The 16,342-nt window shown below is 37.2% G+C and overlaps 1 protein-coding gene across 6 annotated transcripts in view; it reads left to right on the top strand.

Moving 5' to 3' along the window:
- Positions 1-16,342, top strand: part of RAPGEF6 (Rap guanine nucleotide exchange factor 6) — a 234,471-nt gene that overhangs the window by 85,662 nt on the left and 132,467 nt on the right. For all 6 annotated transcript variants that reach the window (XM_065918156.1, XM_065918157.1, XM_065918160.1 and 3 more), the window contains one exon: positions 959-1,102. In XM_065918156.1, the coding sequence (XP_065774228.1) occupies positions 959-1,102 (144 nt within the window). The remainder of the gene's footprint in view (positions 1-958; positions 1,103-16,342) is intronic.

Below are 16,342 nucleotides of genomic sequence, written 5' to 3' on the forward strand. Positions count from 1 at the left end.
CCTAAGTGTTAGGTTAGTTCTCTTACCTGAAGTAGTGATTTGGTATTTCTGTACATTTTAAAATAATCACCACAATAAGTGCTATTACCACTTGTCACCATGCAGTGTTATTGCGTATTTATTGACTGTATCCTTCACCCTGTGCGTTTCACATCCACAAGTGATTAGTTTACAGCTGGATGTTTGTAGTTAATATCCCTCACCTATTTCTCTCCTTCCCCTCCTCCCCTCCCTTGGCAATGTAGTCTTGTATCAGTGGCATAAGGTTTGAAAACAGGCTTGTATTCTAGATCACCTTTAATAAGTATCACTGTTAGAAGACTGGGAAGTCATTGATCTTTTTGGATTTTCCCTTGTTCACCTTTAAATTGGAAATAGTAATACCTGATTACAGGGCTGTTGTGTAAACTGTTTAGTATAATGTATATGCATGCTGGCCTAAAGCCCTCAGTAAATGTTAATTTCCCTTCCTCCTTAGAAGATGCCAGCCTTATTTACTCTTGATTGTTTTCACACATTAAGATGGACATCAAAGAATAACACATAAAGCATTTTTGTTTCATTGGTTAGCAGTTCACTGAAGGCATAACCATAATTGTTTGCTAAATATGTGTATAACGAGGCAGTTTGTAATTAGACTAACTCAGATGTTGTGATTATTGAATGTGTAGGTGTAGTTAACAGCCTTCATTTCTGGTAAGTGACTTACTTAGGAGGATGTATGCTCATGTAAGCAAGAAAGACTATTTCCTGGGAGGAAACTGTGGTCTCCAGATCTTTATAATGTCACCTTTAATCTTTTTGTACTCATGAGCATTGTCCTATACAGACTATTTTCTTGAGGCAGTTTCTTGCTTGAAGTAGATGAAGCCTCCTTATGAGCCTGTTAAAACTACACAGACTGTCAGCAATATGGAAAAATTGGATGTTTAATCAGGAATGTGAACATGTGTTTCAGGTAGAGAATTCCAAAGATAATGAAGATAATATTCTACAAAGAGAAATTCCTGCCAGACAGTCTCGAAGAAGGTTTCGGAAAATTAATTGTAAAGGAGAACGCCAGACTATTACTGATGATGTGGACATTAACAGCTATCTTTCTGTGAGTATATTTTGGAACATTTCATTGATATTACTTAATGTTCATATATAGTATGAACATTTGGTAATATCAGCATATATTTTTGGTGATAAACACTTGGGGCTCTACACATAAAAGTTTGGGACATGTAAAGATATCTATATAATTTTTAAAAATGTTTCTGCTGTGTTGACTTTAATAGAAATACTCTTACCAGTGGGGTATTTGTTTTTGTTTAAATGGTGTAAAAGAATTTTTTTTAATGTGTCTTTTTTTAGACATGCTTGTGGATTTTCTTACCTTTTTGTTGCTTGAACAGTATGCCCTGAGTGCATGTATGCCCAGAAAACTCAGAAAATAGACTCGTTTGGGAGCTTTTTTTTCTTTTATGCCCTAAGGCATACAAAAGAAATAAAAAATATGTCAATTCTTCCATTCAGGTGTGGGGCAGTTATGCTACTGTATGCTAGTGCAGAAATATATGCAAGTGTTAAAGGTATGTTTTCACAGGCAAATACTGAAAGATGATAAAATAAACAACTTCCATAAAACCAGAAAATCTTTTCAAGTCTTTAATATTGAAATGATAGATGCCACTTTTCAGATTGAAAAGTATTGGGTTGGCCAAAAAGTTTTTTCTGGATTTCCCATATGATCTTACAGGAAAAACTTGAACAAACTTTTTGACTAATGCAATAGTTGAATTAGGGAATAAGGATAATTTAAGAAAGAATAAATCCACGTGTGTTTTATAAGTTTTCAAAGGAAACTTTATCCCTCAAAATATAAAAACAGCCTAGAGATTTAGGGTATCAAAATTCCCAAGGGTTTATATTCTTTTGGTTGTCAGAAACAAATTCATTCTATCTTAGAAATAAGGAGGATTATTTAGGGAGTTGTTTGTGTTAGAGTTTTAAATTTGAGCAGCTGTAAGGATTTAGTTATTATTTGCCTCATTTCTTTGATTGAGCACATTCTGACAACAAACAATAACATATGAAGTAGTCCTCAAATTTTTTATTACATAAAGTTCATTTCCTGTTTTTATTATTTAATGGTTTTCTTGTTTTGTTTTTTGGCTGTACCATTTAGTTTGCAGATAAGATATTGAACTTGGGGCCTTGGCAGTGAAAGTGTCAAGTCTTAACCACTGGACTGCCAGGGAATTCCCACTTGTTATTTAGTAACTTTCCCTGTCACTAATTAATTTTAGCTAATTCAAGTTGTAATTAAGTTTGGACTTATTACACAAATGATTCTTACCTATTTTTGAAAATTTAAAAATTGATTAGTCCCATCACTCAGTTATGGAGCTACTAATGACATTTTGTATATTCTTGAATAGAACTTTTCTGGGTCTTTTGTGGTTCCATATGAATTTTAGGATTTTTTCCCTAATTCTATGAAGAATTTCCTATGTATTTTGTTAGAGATTACATTAAATCTGTAGACTGCCATTTTAACAATATTAGTTCTTCCAGTCTAAGACCATGAGCTATCTTTCCACTGCTTTGCATTATCTTCATTTTCCTTTATCAGTGTTTTATAGTTATCAATATATAGGTCATTCACTTCCTTGGTTAAATTTATTCTTAGGTATTTTGCTTTTCTAGCATAATTTTAAACAGGAATTTTTTTCCTTTTTCTTTGATATTTCATTGCTAGTGTAAAGAAATAAAACCGATATCTGTATTTTAATCTTGTATACTACTACCTTGCCAGATACATTTATTAGCTCTAAGAGGGTTTGTGCATGAATAATTTAGGGCTCTTTATAGAAAGTATCATGTCATCTGAAAATAGTAACAGTTTTACCTCTTCCCTTCCAGTTTGGATACCTTTTTTTTCTTGTCTTATTTCTATGACAGGGACTTCCAATAGTGTGTTGTCCAGAAGTGGTGAGTGGGCATCCTCATATCATTCCTTAATTTAGTGGGAAGATTTTCAGCTTTTCACTGTTGAGTGTGATGGATTTGTCATAAATGACTCTTGTTATGTTGAACTGTGTTCTCTCTCTACCCTCTTTGGTGAGAGCTTTTTCATGAAGAGATGTTGAATTTTGTCAAATGCTTTTTTTTTTCCATCATGTGGTTTTTTCCTCTCCTTTTGTTTAGTGTGATATATCAGAGTGATTGATTCGTGTATGTTGAACTATCCTTGAAACCCTAAAATGAATCCAGCTACATCGTTCTATATGATCCTTTTTATATATTTCTGGATTTGATTTGCTAATATTTTTTGAGGGTTTTAACATCTGTATTCATCAAAGATATTGGCCTGTAATTTTCTTTTCTTGTAGTGTATTTGGCTGATTTTGATAGTGTGATTGTAGCTTACTACAGTGAATTTGGCAGTGTTCCTCCTTCTATTTTGGAATAGTTAGATAAGGATGGGTATAAGTTTTAGTAGCAGATATCTTTATCAGTAGATAATTGGTTTAATGACTACCATAGGATCTTTATTTCTTTGTGGGTATTATCAGCAGTTCAAAGAGATCAGGAGGAATCATTTGTTTAAAAAAATATTTAATTTATTTATTTGACTACACCAGGTCTTAGTTGTGGCACATGCATGTTCAGTCTTACTGGTGGCATGTGGGATCTAGTTACCCAACCAGGGATTCAACTTGGGCCCCTTGCATTGGGAGCATGGAGCTTTTAACCACTGAACCACCGTGTAAGTCCCAGAATCATTATTTAAGATAGTGGTGGAAATTAACAGTTTCTTTTTTCCTTTTTTTTTAGTTTTTAATTTTTTTTTCCATTTATTTTTATTAGTTGGAGGCTAATTACTTTGCAATATTGTAGTGGTTTTTGCCATACACTGACATGAATCAGCCATGGATTTACATGTATTCCCCATCCCGATCCCTCCTCCCACCTCCCTTCCACCCAATCCCTCTGGGTCTTCACAGTGCACCAGGCCCGAGCACTTGTCTCATGCATCCAACCTGGGCTGGTGATCTGTTTCACCCTAGATAATATACATGTTTCGATGCTGTTCTCTCAAAACATCCCACCCTCGCCTTCTCCCACAGAGTCCAAAAGTCTGTTCTGTACATCTGTGTCTCTTTTTCTGTTTTGCATATAGGGTTATCGTTACCATTTTTCTAAATTCCATATATATGTGTTAGTATACTGTATCGGTCCTTATCTTTCTGATTTACTTCACTCTGTATAATGGGCTCCATCTCATTAGAACTGATTCAAATGAATTCTTTTTAATGGCTGAGTAATATTCCATGCTGTATATGTACCACAGCTTCCTTATCCATTTGTCTGCTGATGGGCATCTAGGTTGCTTCCATGTCCTGGCTATTATAAACAGTGCTGTGATGAACATTGGGGTGCACCTGTCTCTTTCAGATCTGGTTTCCTCAGTGTGTATGCCCAGAAGTGGGATCGCTGGGTCATATGGCAATTCTGTTTCCAGTTTTTTAAGAAGTCTCCACACTGTTCTCCATAGTGGCTGTACTAGTTTGCATTCCCACCAACAGTGTAAGAGGGTTCCCTTTTCTCCACACCCTCTCCAGCATTTATTGTTTGTAGACTTTTGGATAGCAGCCATCCTGACTGGCATGTAATGGTACCTCATTGTGGTTTTGATTTGCATTTCTCTGATAATGAGAGATGTTGAGCATTTTTTCATGTGTTTGTTAGCCATCTGTATGTCTTCTTTGGAGAAATGTCTGTTTAGTTCTTTGGCCCATTTTTTGATTGGGTCATTTATTTTTCTGGAATTGAGCTGCAGGAGTTGCTTGCATATTTTTGAGATTAATCCTTTGTCTGTTGCTTCATTTGCTATTATTTTCTCCCAATCTGAGGGCTGTCTTTTCACCTTACTTATAGTTTCCTTTGTAGTGCAAAAGCTTTTAAGTTTCATTAGGTCCCATTTGTTTATTTTTGCTTTTATTTCCAATATTCTGGGAGGTGGGTCATAGAAGATCCTGCTGTGATTTATGTCTGAGAGTGTTTTGCCTGTGTTCTCCTCTAGGAGTTTCATAGTTTCTGGTCTTACATTTAGATCTTTAATCCATTTTGAGTTTATTTTTGTGTATGATGTTAGAGAGTGTTCTAGTTTCATACTTTTACAAGTGGTTGACCAGTTTTCCCAGCACCACTTGTTAAAGAGGTTGTCTTTTTTCCATTGTATATCCTTGCCTCCTTTGTCGAAGATGAGGTGTCCATATGTATGTGGATTTATCTCTGGGCTTTCTGTTTTGTTCCATTGATCTATATTTCTGTCTTTGTGCCAGTACCATACTGTCTTGTTGACTGTGGCTTTGTAGCAGAGCCTGAAGTCAGGCAGGTTGATTCCTCCAGTTCCATTCTTCTTTCTCAAGATTACTTTAGCTATTCGAGGTTTTTTTGTATTTCCATACAAATTGTGAAATTATTTGTTCTAGTTCTGTGAAGAATACCATTGGTAGCTTGATAGGGATTGCATTGAATCTATAGATTGCTTTGGGTACTATAGTCATTTTGACAATATTGATTCTTCCAATCCATGAACACGGTATATTTCTCCATCAGTTTGTGTTCTCTTTGATTTCTTTCATCAGTGTTTTATAGTTTTCTATGTGTAGGTCTTTTGTTTCTTTAGGTAGATATACTCCTAAGTGTTTTATTCTTTTTGTTGCAGTGGTGAATGGTATTGTTTCCTCACTTTCTCTTTCTGTTTTCTCATTGTTAGTGTATAGGAATGCAAGGGATTTCTGTGTGTTAATTTTATATCCTGAAACTTTACTATATTCTTTGATTAACTCTAGTAATTTTCTGGTAGTCTTTAGGGTTTTCTATGTAGAAGATCATGTCATCTGCAAACAGTGAGCGTTTCACTTCTTCTTTTCCTATCTCGATTCCTTTTACTTTTTTTCTGCTCTGTTTGCTGTGGCCAAAACTTCCAAAACTATGTTGAATAGTAGTGGTGAGAGTGGGCACCCTTGTCTTGTTCCTTATTTTAGGGGAAATGCTTTCAATTTTTCACCATTGAGGGTAATGCTTGCTGTGGGTTTGTTATATATAGCTTTTATTATGTTGAGGTATGTTCCTTGTATTCCTGCTCTCTGGAGAGTTTTAATCATAAATGGGTGTTGAATTTTGTCAAAGGCTTTTTCTGCATCTATTGAGATAATCATATGGTTTTTATCTTTCAATTTGTTAATGTGGTGTATTACATTGATTGATTTGCAGATATTGAAGAATCCCTGCATCCCTGCGATAAAGCCCACTTGGTCATGATGTACGATTTTTTTAATATGTTGTTGAATTCTGTTTGCTAGAATTTTGTTAAGGATTTTTCCATCTATGTTCATGTTCATCAGTGATATTGGCCTGTAGTTTTCTTTTTTTTGTGGCATCTTTGTCTGGTTTTGGAATTAGGGTGATGGTGGCCTCATAGAATGAGTTTGGAAGTTTACTTTCTGCAATTTTCTGGAAGAGTTTGAGTAAGATAGGTGTTAGCTCTTCTCTAAGTTTTTGGTAGAATTCAGCTGCGAAGCCATCTGGTCCTGGGCTTTTGTTTGCTGGAAGATTTCTGATGACAGTTTCGATTTCCTTGCTTGTGATGGGTCTGTTAAGATCTTCTATTTCTTTCTGGTTCAGTTTTGGAAAGTTATACTTTCCTAAGAATTTGTCCATTTCTTCCAAGTTGTCCATTTTATTGGCTTAGAGCTGCTGGTAGTAGTCTCTTATGATCCTTTATATTTCAGTGTTTTCTGCTGTGATCTCTCCATTTTCATTTCTAATTTTGTTAATTTGGTTCTTCTCCCTTTGTTTCTTAATGAGTCTTGCTAACGGTTTGCCAATTTTGTTTATTTTTTAAAAAAACCAACTTTTAGCTTTGTTGATTTTTGCTATGGTCTCTTTAGTTTCTTTTGCATTTATTTCTGCCCTAATTTTTAAGATTTCTTTCCTTCTACTAACCCTGGGGTTCTTCATTTCTTCCTTCTCTAGTTGCTTTAGGTGTATAGTTAGGTTATTTATTTGACTTTTTTCTTGTTTCTTGAGGTAAGCCTGTAATGCTATGAACCTTCCCCTTAGCACTGCTTTTACAGTGTCCCATAGGTTTTGGGTTTGGGGTTATCATTTTCATTCATTTCTATGCATATTTTGATTTTTTTTTATTTCTTCTATGATTTGTTGGTTATTCAGAAGCGTGTTATTTAGCCTCCATATGTTTGAATTTTTAATAACTTTTTTCCTGTAATTGAGATCTAATCTTACTGCACTGTGGTCAGAAAAGATGACTGGAATGATTTCAATTTTTTTGAATTTACCAAGGCTGGATTTATTGCCCAGGATGTGATCTATTCTGGAGAAGGTTCCGTGTGCACTTGAGAAAAAGGTGAAGTTGTTTGTTTTGGGGTGCAATGTCCTATAGATATCAATTAGGTCTAACTGGTCCATTGTGTCATTTAAGGTTTGTGTTTCCTTGTTAATTTTCTGTTTAGTTGATCTATTCATATTTGTGAGTGGGATATTAAAGTCTCCCACTATTGTGTTACTGTTAATTTCCTCTTTCATGCTCATTAGCGTTTGCCTTACATATTGCAATGCTCCTATGTTGGGTGCATATATATTTATAATTGTTGTATCTTCTTCCTGGATTGATCCTTTGATCATTATGTGGTGTCCTTCTTTGTCTCTCTTCACAGCATTTATTTTAAAGTCTATTTCGTCTGATATGAGTATTGCGACTCCTGCTTTCTTTTGGTCTCCATTTGTGTGAAATATTTTTTTACAGCCCTTCACTTTTAGTCTGTATGTGTCCCTTATTTTGAGGTGGGTCTCTTGTAGACAGCATATATAGGGGTCTTGTTTTTGTATCCATTCAGCCAGTCTTTGTCTTTTGGTTGGGGCATTCAACCCATTTACATTTAAGGTAATTATTGACAGGTGTGGACCCGTTGCCATTTATTTTGTTGTTTTGGGTTCACGTTTATACAGCCTTTCTGTGTTTCCTGTCTAGAGAAGATCCTTTAGCATTTGTTGAAGAGCTGGTTTGGTGGTGCTGAGTTCTCTCAGCTTTTGCTTGTCTGTAAAGCTTTTGAATTCTCCTTCATATCTGAATGAGATCCCTGCTGGGTACAGTAATCTAGGTTGTAGGTTATTCTCTTTCATTACTTTCAGTATGTCCTGCTATTCCCTTCTGGCCTGGAGGGTTTCTATTGATAGATCAGCTGTTATCCTTATGGGAATCCCTTTGTGTGTTATTTGTTGTTTCTCCCTTGCTGCTTGTAGTATTGTTCTTTGTGTTTGATCTTTGTTAATTTGATTAATATGTGTCTTGGGGTGTTTCACCTTGGGTTTATCCTGTTTGGGACTCTCTGGTTTTCTTGGACTTGGGTGGCTATTTCCTTCCCCATTTTAGGGAAATTTTCAGCTGTTATCTCCTTGAGTATTTTCTCATGGCCTTCTTTTTGTCTTCTTCTTCTGAGACTCCTATGATTCGAATGTTGGGGCATTTCACATTGTCCCAGAGGTCCCTGAGGTTGTCCTCATTTCTTTTGATTCTTTTTTCCTTTTTCCCTCTCTGCTTCATTTATTTCCACCATTTCATCTTCTACCTTACATATCCTATCTTCTGTCTCTGTTATTCTACTAGTGGTTCCATCCAGAGTGTTTTTGATCTCATTTATTGCATTATTCATTTTTAATTGACACTTTTTAATTTCTTCTAGGTCCTTGTTAAACATTTCTTGCATCTTTTCAATCTTTTTCTCCAGGCTATTTATCTGTAACTCCATTTTGTTTTCAAGATTTTCGATCATTTTTATTATCATTATTCTAAATTCTTTTTCAGGTAGATTCCCTATCTCCTCCTCTTTTGTTTGACTTGGTGGGCTTTTTTCATGTTCCTTTACCTGTTGGGTATTTCTCTGCCTTTTCATCTTGTTTAAATTGCTGTGTCTGGAATGGGCTTTCTGTATTCTGGAGGTCTGTGGTTCCTTTTTATTGTGGAGGTTTCACCCAGTGGGTGGGGTTGGAAGATTGGTTTGTCAAGGTTTCCTGGTTAGGGAAGCTTGCGTCAGTGTTCTGGTGCGTGGAACTGGATTTCTTCTCTCTGGAGTGCAATGGAGTGTCCAGTAGTGAGTTTTGAGATGGGTCTCTATGTTAGGTGTGACTTTGGGCAGCCTGTATGTTTACGCTTAGGGCTATGTTTCAGCATTGCTGAAGAATTTGCGTGGTATGTCTTGCTTTGGAATTTATTGGCTCTTTGGGTGGTGGTTGGATTCAGTGTAGGTATAGAGGCTTGTGGATGGTCTCTTATTACTTAATGTTCCATGTAGTCAGGAGTTTCCTGGTGTTCTCAGGTTTTGGGCTTAAGTCTCCTGCCTCTGGATTTCAGTCTTATTCTTCCAGTAGTCTCAAGACTTCTCCAACTATACAGCACTGATAATAAAACTTTTAGGTTAATGGTGAAAAGATTCTCCACTGTGAGGGACACCCAGAGAAGTTCACAGAGTTACATGAAGAAGAGGAGAGGGAGGAGGGAGATAGAGATGAGCAGGAGGAGAAAAAGGGGGACTCAAGAGAAGAGAGACAGATCTACACAGTTCTCTGTTCCCAAAGTGTTCTCCATAGCTCAGACACCCACAGAGATTCACAAAATTGGATTGGGAAGAGAAGGGGGAAGGAGGAAATAGAGGTGATCTGAGGGAGAAAACTGAGATTCAAAAGTGGGAGAGAGTAATCAACACACTCCTGAGTAAAAATGGGTACTGAATAGTGGATTCTTAAATGTCCAAAATTGACATCAAATACTGAAAAACAAAGATTAAAAATCTAGAGTAGAGGTTAGACTCTTAAAAATACAATATTAAAAACAAAAACACAAAAAATTTTAGAAATATATATGATGTTAGGTTTAAAAATACGGCCTCTTGTTTTTTTTTTTTTTTTTGCAAGGTTATATAGTGAAATGAAAATTAAGGAGTAGTAGAGGAGTAATAGATGACTTTAACAGAAAATAAGAGAAACAAATTAAAAAAGAAAAGATTTTTTTCTAATTAAAAAAATAGTAAAAATATATGAAAATGAAATTTAAGGAGTAATGGAGCAGTAATAGGGAATTTTAAAAGAAAATAAAATAATTTAAAAATATATATATAATTTTTTTAATTATTAAAAAGAAAAAAAGGAAAAATATATCTAGGAATTTCTCTCTAGCTCTTGCGGGCAGTGTGGGTTCGGTTCAGTTTCAGATAGCTCCTCGTTCCAGCTGACACTTCTCAATATCTATAGGCCCCTTCTGGTGTAGTCAGTGTTAACTATAGGGATTTTAATCTGTTTCAGTGGTCGCTTCTGAAGCAGTTCCCTTTGTTCATTTGGCTTCTGTTTGCCGATCTCTTCAGTGTCTAATTTCCACCCTGACACAAGCGGGCGGAGGTGGTCTCTTGTTTAGGTTCACTTGTTCAGTTGTGCTGCGGGTAGGGAGGGGCGCTGCAGACAAATATCACTGGCCTGTGTGGGGAGCAGTCACAGTCTTCCGGCCACACTGGGTTTGCCCCCGCTCACGGGTGTGTGCTCTTCCCCGTCTACACTGCTCAGGCTCCCGGCTGCTCTATATGGAGCGGGCCCTGAGTTGCGTGCGGTTCCAGTTTTCGGGTACTCCACAAAAGCGCGGACTCGGTTGGGCCCGAGTTTTGTGCCTTCCCCGGCCCGAGCAGCTCAGGCAGCCAGGAGCTTGATGAGCGTACTCTCCCCGGGTGCGGTGCGCCTTCTCCCGTCCGCGGTCCCAGCCTCAGTTTCCATGCACACCGGTCGGGTGCGCCTTGTGTCTGTTCTGGGGAGCTGGCCTCTAGCCGCGACCCTCCCGGCGGATGTTGACCATCCAGAATCTCGGTAAGTGTTGGGTTAGAAACTGGGAGCCTGTTTGCAGTTTGTTGGGGGACGCCGTCTCTGGGGCCGAATTTGCCCCCTTCCCCTCCTGCCTGCCTCCGGCCGGGGATGGGCCAGTCTGCCGCCGGCTATCTCTTCTCTGGGATCGCTCAGTTCTTCGTTTGTTCTGCTAACGGGCCCGCAGTGTGTTCGGGCAGGTTAATTTTCTCTCTCTCTCTTGCTATCCCACAGTTTAAGTAGCTGTCTCGCGTTAGCTCCCTCCGATTGCCCTCAGGGCATTCAGGCCCCATCCACTTGCTGGTGGCGGATGCGGGCATCTGGGGTACTTTTCTGCTGGGAGTTGCTTTTAGGCATGTAATCTGTGGGTGTTATTTATTTCCCTCCCAGTTAGGTTGCCCTCCGAGATTCGAAAACTTCCCCCAGACCCGACAGTGAGAGGATTTCCTGGTGTTTGGAAACTTCCTCTATTATGATTCCCTTCCCAGGACATGTCTCTGTCCCTAGCTCTTTTGTCTCTCTTTTTATCTTTTGTCCTACCTCCTTTCAAAGATGATGGGCTGCTTTTCTGGGTGCCTGACGTCTTCTGCTAGCGGTCAGAAGTTGTTTTGTGAAGTTTGCTCAGCGTTCAAATGTTCTTTCGATGAATTTATAGGGGAGAAAGTGGTCTCCCCGTCCTATTCCTCCGCCATCTTAGCTCCTTCTTCTGACAGTTTCTCTTTTCATTTGCGAACCATCAACTTTTTCTTGCTAGAATGCTTAAGGTAAAAAATTCTTAAAGATGTATGGAATGTTTTGTTACGATAGTTTTCTTAAGTATCATTAATCCAAACCTGTACGTCAGATTTTATGAGCATTAAAAATTTTGCACATGTTTGAAAGATACTGAGTGCTTAGAATGATTGAAAAAATGATTTGTTCTTATGAAATACTTTCAGTCTTTTCATGTACATTGCTTTGTATAAAGATGAGAAGCACACTCTTAACTTGAAAAGTTTTTTTTTTTTTTTTTAATGTTAAAAGAGCACTTCTATAACAGTAATAACGTTATTGAAACTCCTTTGGGTATTGCTTTCAGAGTTCACAACACATTTAAATATCTTCAAATATTCCCAGTGATTTCAAAACTTGAATCTTTGGGGAGGATGTACTTGATATTTGGAAATAGCATAGAGGTGATTGGTAGCAATATTCAGTGAATTGGATGGGTAATTAAGACAAGTAAAAATAGTCTATTATTTAGATGAGCCATCTGTCTGAATTCTTCTTTAATTTACTGTGCAATTGGGACATTTTATCTGAACTGTTTATGCTTTGGTTGCTTTACCTCCAAAAATGAGGATGACAGTATTGAGTTTGCCTGTCTTTCATGATGGTGCTGATAGAACATATGTGCACACTCAAGGTTTAATCAGTTAATGATATCTCTAGGTTCTTTCAGATGTTTGTGCCCTTATCTGTTTCCCCATGTCATTGCCTTAGTGTTCACTGTCATTCTTTTTAGAAATGTTGTGGTAACATCTCCCACCACCCCCCCCCCCCCCACCAATCTTTATCGTAAAAGCACTGATTTTTCATTTTAAGAACTTAGGAGAATTTTTTTAATTGAAAAGTATTATATAATTTCTACATTTAAAAATATCCCTTAATCATTTTATTTCAAGTTCTGTTTTTCTCTTCTCTCTGGTGTGTACTCCTAGCTATATTCTTAATGTACTCCTCTATCCCGTGCTACCAAATAATTCATTCATTTTACTTTTATCAGTAAAAAGAATTGTTTAACAATGTTACTTCTTTTAAACTCTTAAGTCTTTTTATGGCCTACTACCACCTATTAGAAAGTCTAATTATCTAGAATATATATCTGGCACATAGTCTAAACCAGTTCTGTCTAATAGAACTTTCTTCAATGATGCAAATGTTTTATATCTGTGGTTTCCAAACTGATAGTAACCAGCCACATGTGGCTTTTGAGCATTTAAAATGTGGCTGGTATGACTGAGGATTTTAATTTAAAAGTAAAATTTTTAATTTAAGTAATTTATATCATCTCATGGGAGGAATCCATGATTTTTTCTTGGTAGGATTAGGTATACATGTCTACATTGCTGTAGTATCCCATGTATATACCTGTTACTGTTTATTATACTACATTGTATTTTTTTTTATTCAAATGTCTGTTTCTCCCATCAGAGTGTACATGCTTTGAAAATATGAATCATCATGCTTATATCCCTCAGAGCATGTTGCCTGTTAAAGAAAATAGAGTGCCTGTTTGTATCAGCTTGTTGAGGTTTCTTGTGTAACTTGGGGCAAGTTGTGTTTCCTTCTTAGTGATTTTATATGTGTGAGAGACTCTGCTCAGGGTCTCGTGCATTGAAAAACATGCAGTAATGTCAACCATTCCTGTTTCTATTATTTAAAATACTCAAAAAATATCTTTGTTCCTGTTACTAACTAATTTTATTATTTATTGATTCCTGGCTATAAAAATGTTTACCAAAATATGCATAAATGTAAAGACAACTGAAAAATGTAAGCTAAAGTATCAAAGGGAGAAAAAGGTAGGAAATACAAAATCAGGCAGGCAGCAATCAGCCATCTGTGCGTTTCACAGTTTTTTTGTAGCCTGTACTCTCTATGGTTCACTTTAAATAATTTCTTTTTTCAACCCTACAAGATAGAGTGCTTATATAAATGTATATGAAAGTCACTGAAGTAATTGCCTTACTATATATAATAATAAATGACTAGAAGCCAATTAAATGATGACAAAGGATGTCTGCTGGAAACTGATGACTGGTTTTGAAATTATTGACTTGAACACCTTTTTTCTTTTAGTAATTAACAAGATCAGTAGTTTAGCTCAGGTGTCTTAAAATGTAGTTTGCAAAATGGGACATGGGAAGAAAATAGAGTTTATGTGTACTGTAATCCTCTTACTTTTTGTGGATTTTTTTCTGTTTATTTACAGTGAACACAAGGCATTTTTGCTGGTACTACATGTATTAATTAACACATGTATAAATGTACATGTATTAATTTATAAATACATTTATTAACCATTTTTTTACATGTATTAATTTATAAATAGATTATATATTTTAAAATATGTGTATTAATATGTGTTAATAAATAAATTATATGTTGGTAATACATGTATTTATTAATAAGTTGTATATCTTAGAAATATAGCTCAGAAATATTTAATTTTTAAAGTACTGAGATTAATTGATACATAAATCCCTTTCTCATCTGGCCTCAGCCTACCTTTTCAGCCTTCTGGCCTCATTATTTTGTAGATTGTTCCTTCTTTTGGTTCTTCTCTCACCCTTGAAGTTTCTTACAGTCTTCTCTAGTTAATGTGATTCTGTCCTTTGATGATTCCGTTTGAACCTTAGCTTGCTATTTGCTTCTTTTATCCCGAATGGTCTTCTACCATGTCCTCCTGACAAAGTCCTGCTCAGCTCCTACAACTATAGTCATCCATGAACTCTTTAGAGAAGCCTTCCCTAACACTTCCATGTTCCTAGATTGTGCTTCTTCTGATTGAAGTAGAACCCATAAGATGATATACATACTTACATGCATTTGCTCATAATTATGTTCTCTTCAGAGCAGTGAAAGTCACTCAGTCACATCCTAATTTTTGCGACCCCATGGGCTATAGCCTGCCAGCCTCCTCTATTCATGGAGTTCTCCAGGTAAAAATATTGGAGTGGGTAGTCGTTCCCTCCTCCAGCAGATCTTCCCAACCCAGGGATCAAACCCAGGTGGCCTCCATTGCAGGCAGATTCTTTACCATCTGAGCCACCACAATTTAAGAATTTCTTAAATGTATGTGTTTTGTATAGAAAGTTGACTACTATGCTTTAAATAACCTACAACGGTGAACATTTTTTCATAGGTAATGAGTTGAATTTTTAATTGTTGTTCAGCCACTAAGTCATGTCCAACTCTTTGAGACCCCATGGTCTGCAGCACACCAGGCTTCCCTTTCCTTCATTGTGTCTTGGAATTTCTTCAGATTCCTGTGCGTTGAGGCAGTGATGCTGTCTAACCAGCGCATCCTCTGCTGTTTTGCTCACCCTTCTTTACATGTTCTGTTCCACCCAGTTCATTATTTTAGCATAGTATGGTAGTGGTAAGCATGGTGTGATACTCTAGAGTCTACTGTTTCATTTTAGGCTCACAGATTACTAATGCAACAAGCGTTTCTTTCTCATTTGCTGCTTATGTAATTGTGCCTTATATTCCTTGCTGTCCTGCAGTGCTCCATATTTTGTTTGGATTTATAGTGTACAGAGAGAGATTTAAGACATATGTCAGTGCTCCTGAATAAGAGTTCGAGTGTGATTGCTGAGGTCACCTCATGGAATGAATCTTAGTCCGTTTAGGCTGCCATAACACGGTAGCAGACTGAGTGATTTAAAAAATGACAAAACTTTATTTCTCACAGTTATGAAGGCTAAGAAGACCAAGATCATGGTACTAGCAGTCATCATGTTCAGATTCTGGTAAAGGCCCTCTTCTGGATAGTAGACTGCTTAACCTCTTGCTTTCTGCTCACATGGTGGAAAGAGCTAGGGAGCTTTGTGGAGCCTCCTTTTTAAGGGCACTAACCCTGGTCATGAGGTTATAATCTCCTTCCTTATAACCTGATCACCTTCTATAGACCCCACCTCCTTATACCATCATCTTGAGAATTAGAATTTCAATATGTGAATTATGCAGGAACACAGACCTTCATAGGGGCATCGCGGTATTTGTCTCAGGACCACCCATTTGGACTTTCAGATAAATTACATCCTTGAAATGGGCAGGTTTATAAGAGCCAGATCCCTCAGTTTAATATGATATAATAAACGTTAAACTAGGAATCAGATGATATGAGTTCCTTTTCTATTTCAAGTGCTAATTTTCAGTGTTTTAGGACCCTCAGTCTCTGCATCATGTATAGGAATTGAACTAGCTACCAAGTCCCTTTTAACTGTGGACTGCCAGCCCCTTTTTGGGTCCACATGGTAGAACAGAGCTGGGAAGCTCCCTGAGGCATTTTTTATACAGGCACTAATCCCAGCTCCAGCTTCACCAGTGGCTCAGTGGTAAAGAATCTGCCTGCAGTACAGGAGCTGCAGGAAACACAGGTTCAACCCCTGGGTCTGGAAGATTCCCTGAAGTAGGGCCTGGCAACCCACTCCAGTATTCTTGCCTGGAGAATCCTATGGACAGAGGAGCCTGGTGGGCTACAGTCCAAGGAGTCACAAAGAGTTGGACATGACTGAAGTGACTTAGCACATATATGCAATCCTAGTTTCAGATCTCTCATGGCCTCATCACCTCCCAAAGGCCCCACCTCCTAATGCCATGATTTTGGAGATTAGACTTTTAACATTGGAATTTGCAGGAGGAGGTAGGGGGT

The sequence above is a fragment of the Muntiacus reevesi genome, chromosome 1 (genome assembly GCF_963930625.1).
Source record: "Muntiacus reevesi chromosome 1, mMunRee1.1, whole genome shotgun sequence".
Lineage (NCBI taxonomy): Eukaryota > Metazoa > Chordata > Mammalia > Artiodactyla > Cervidae > Muntiacus > Muntiacus reevesi.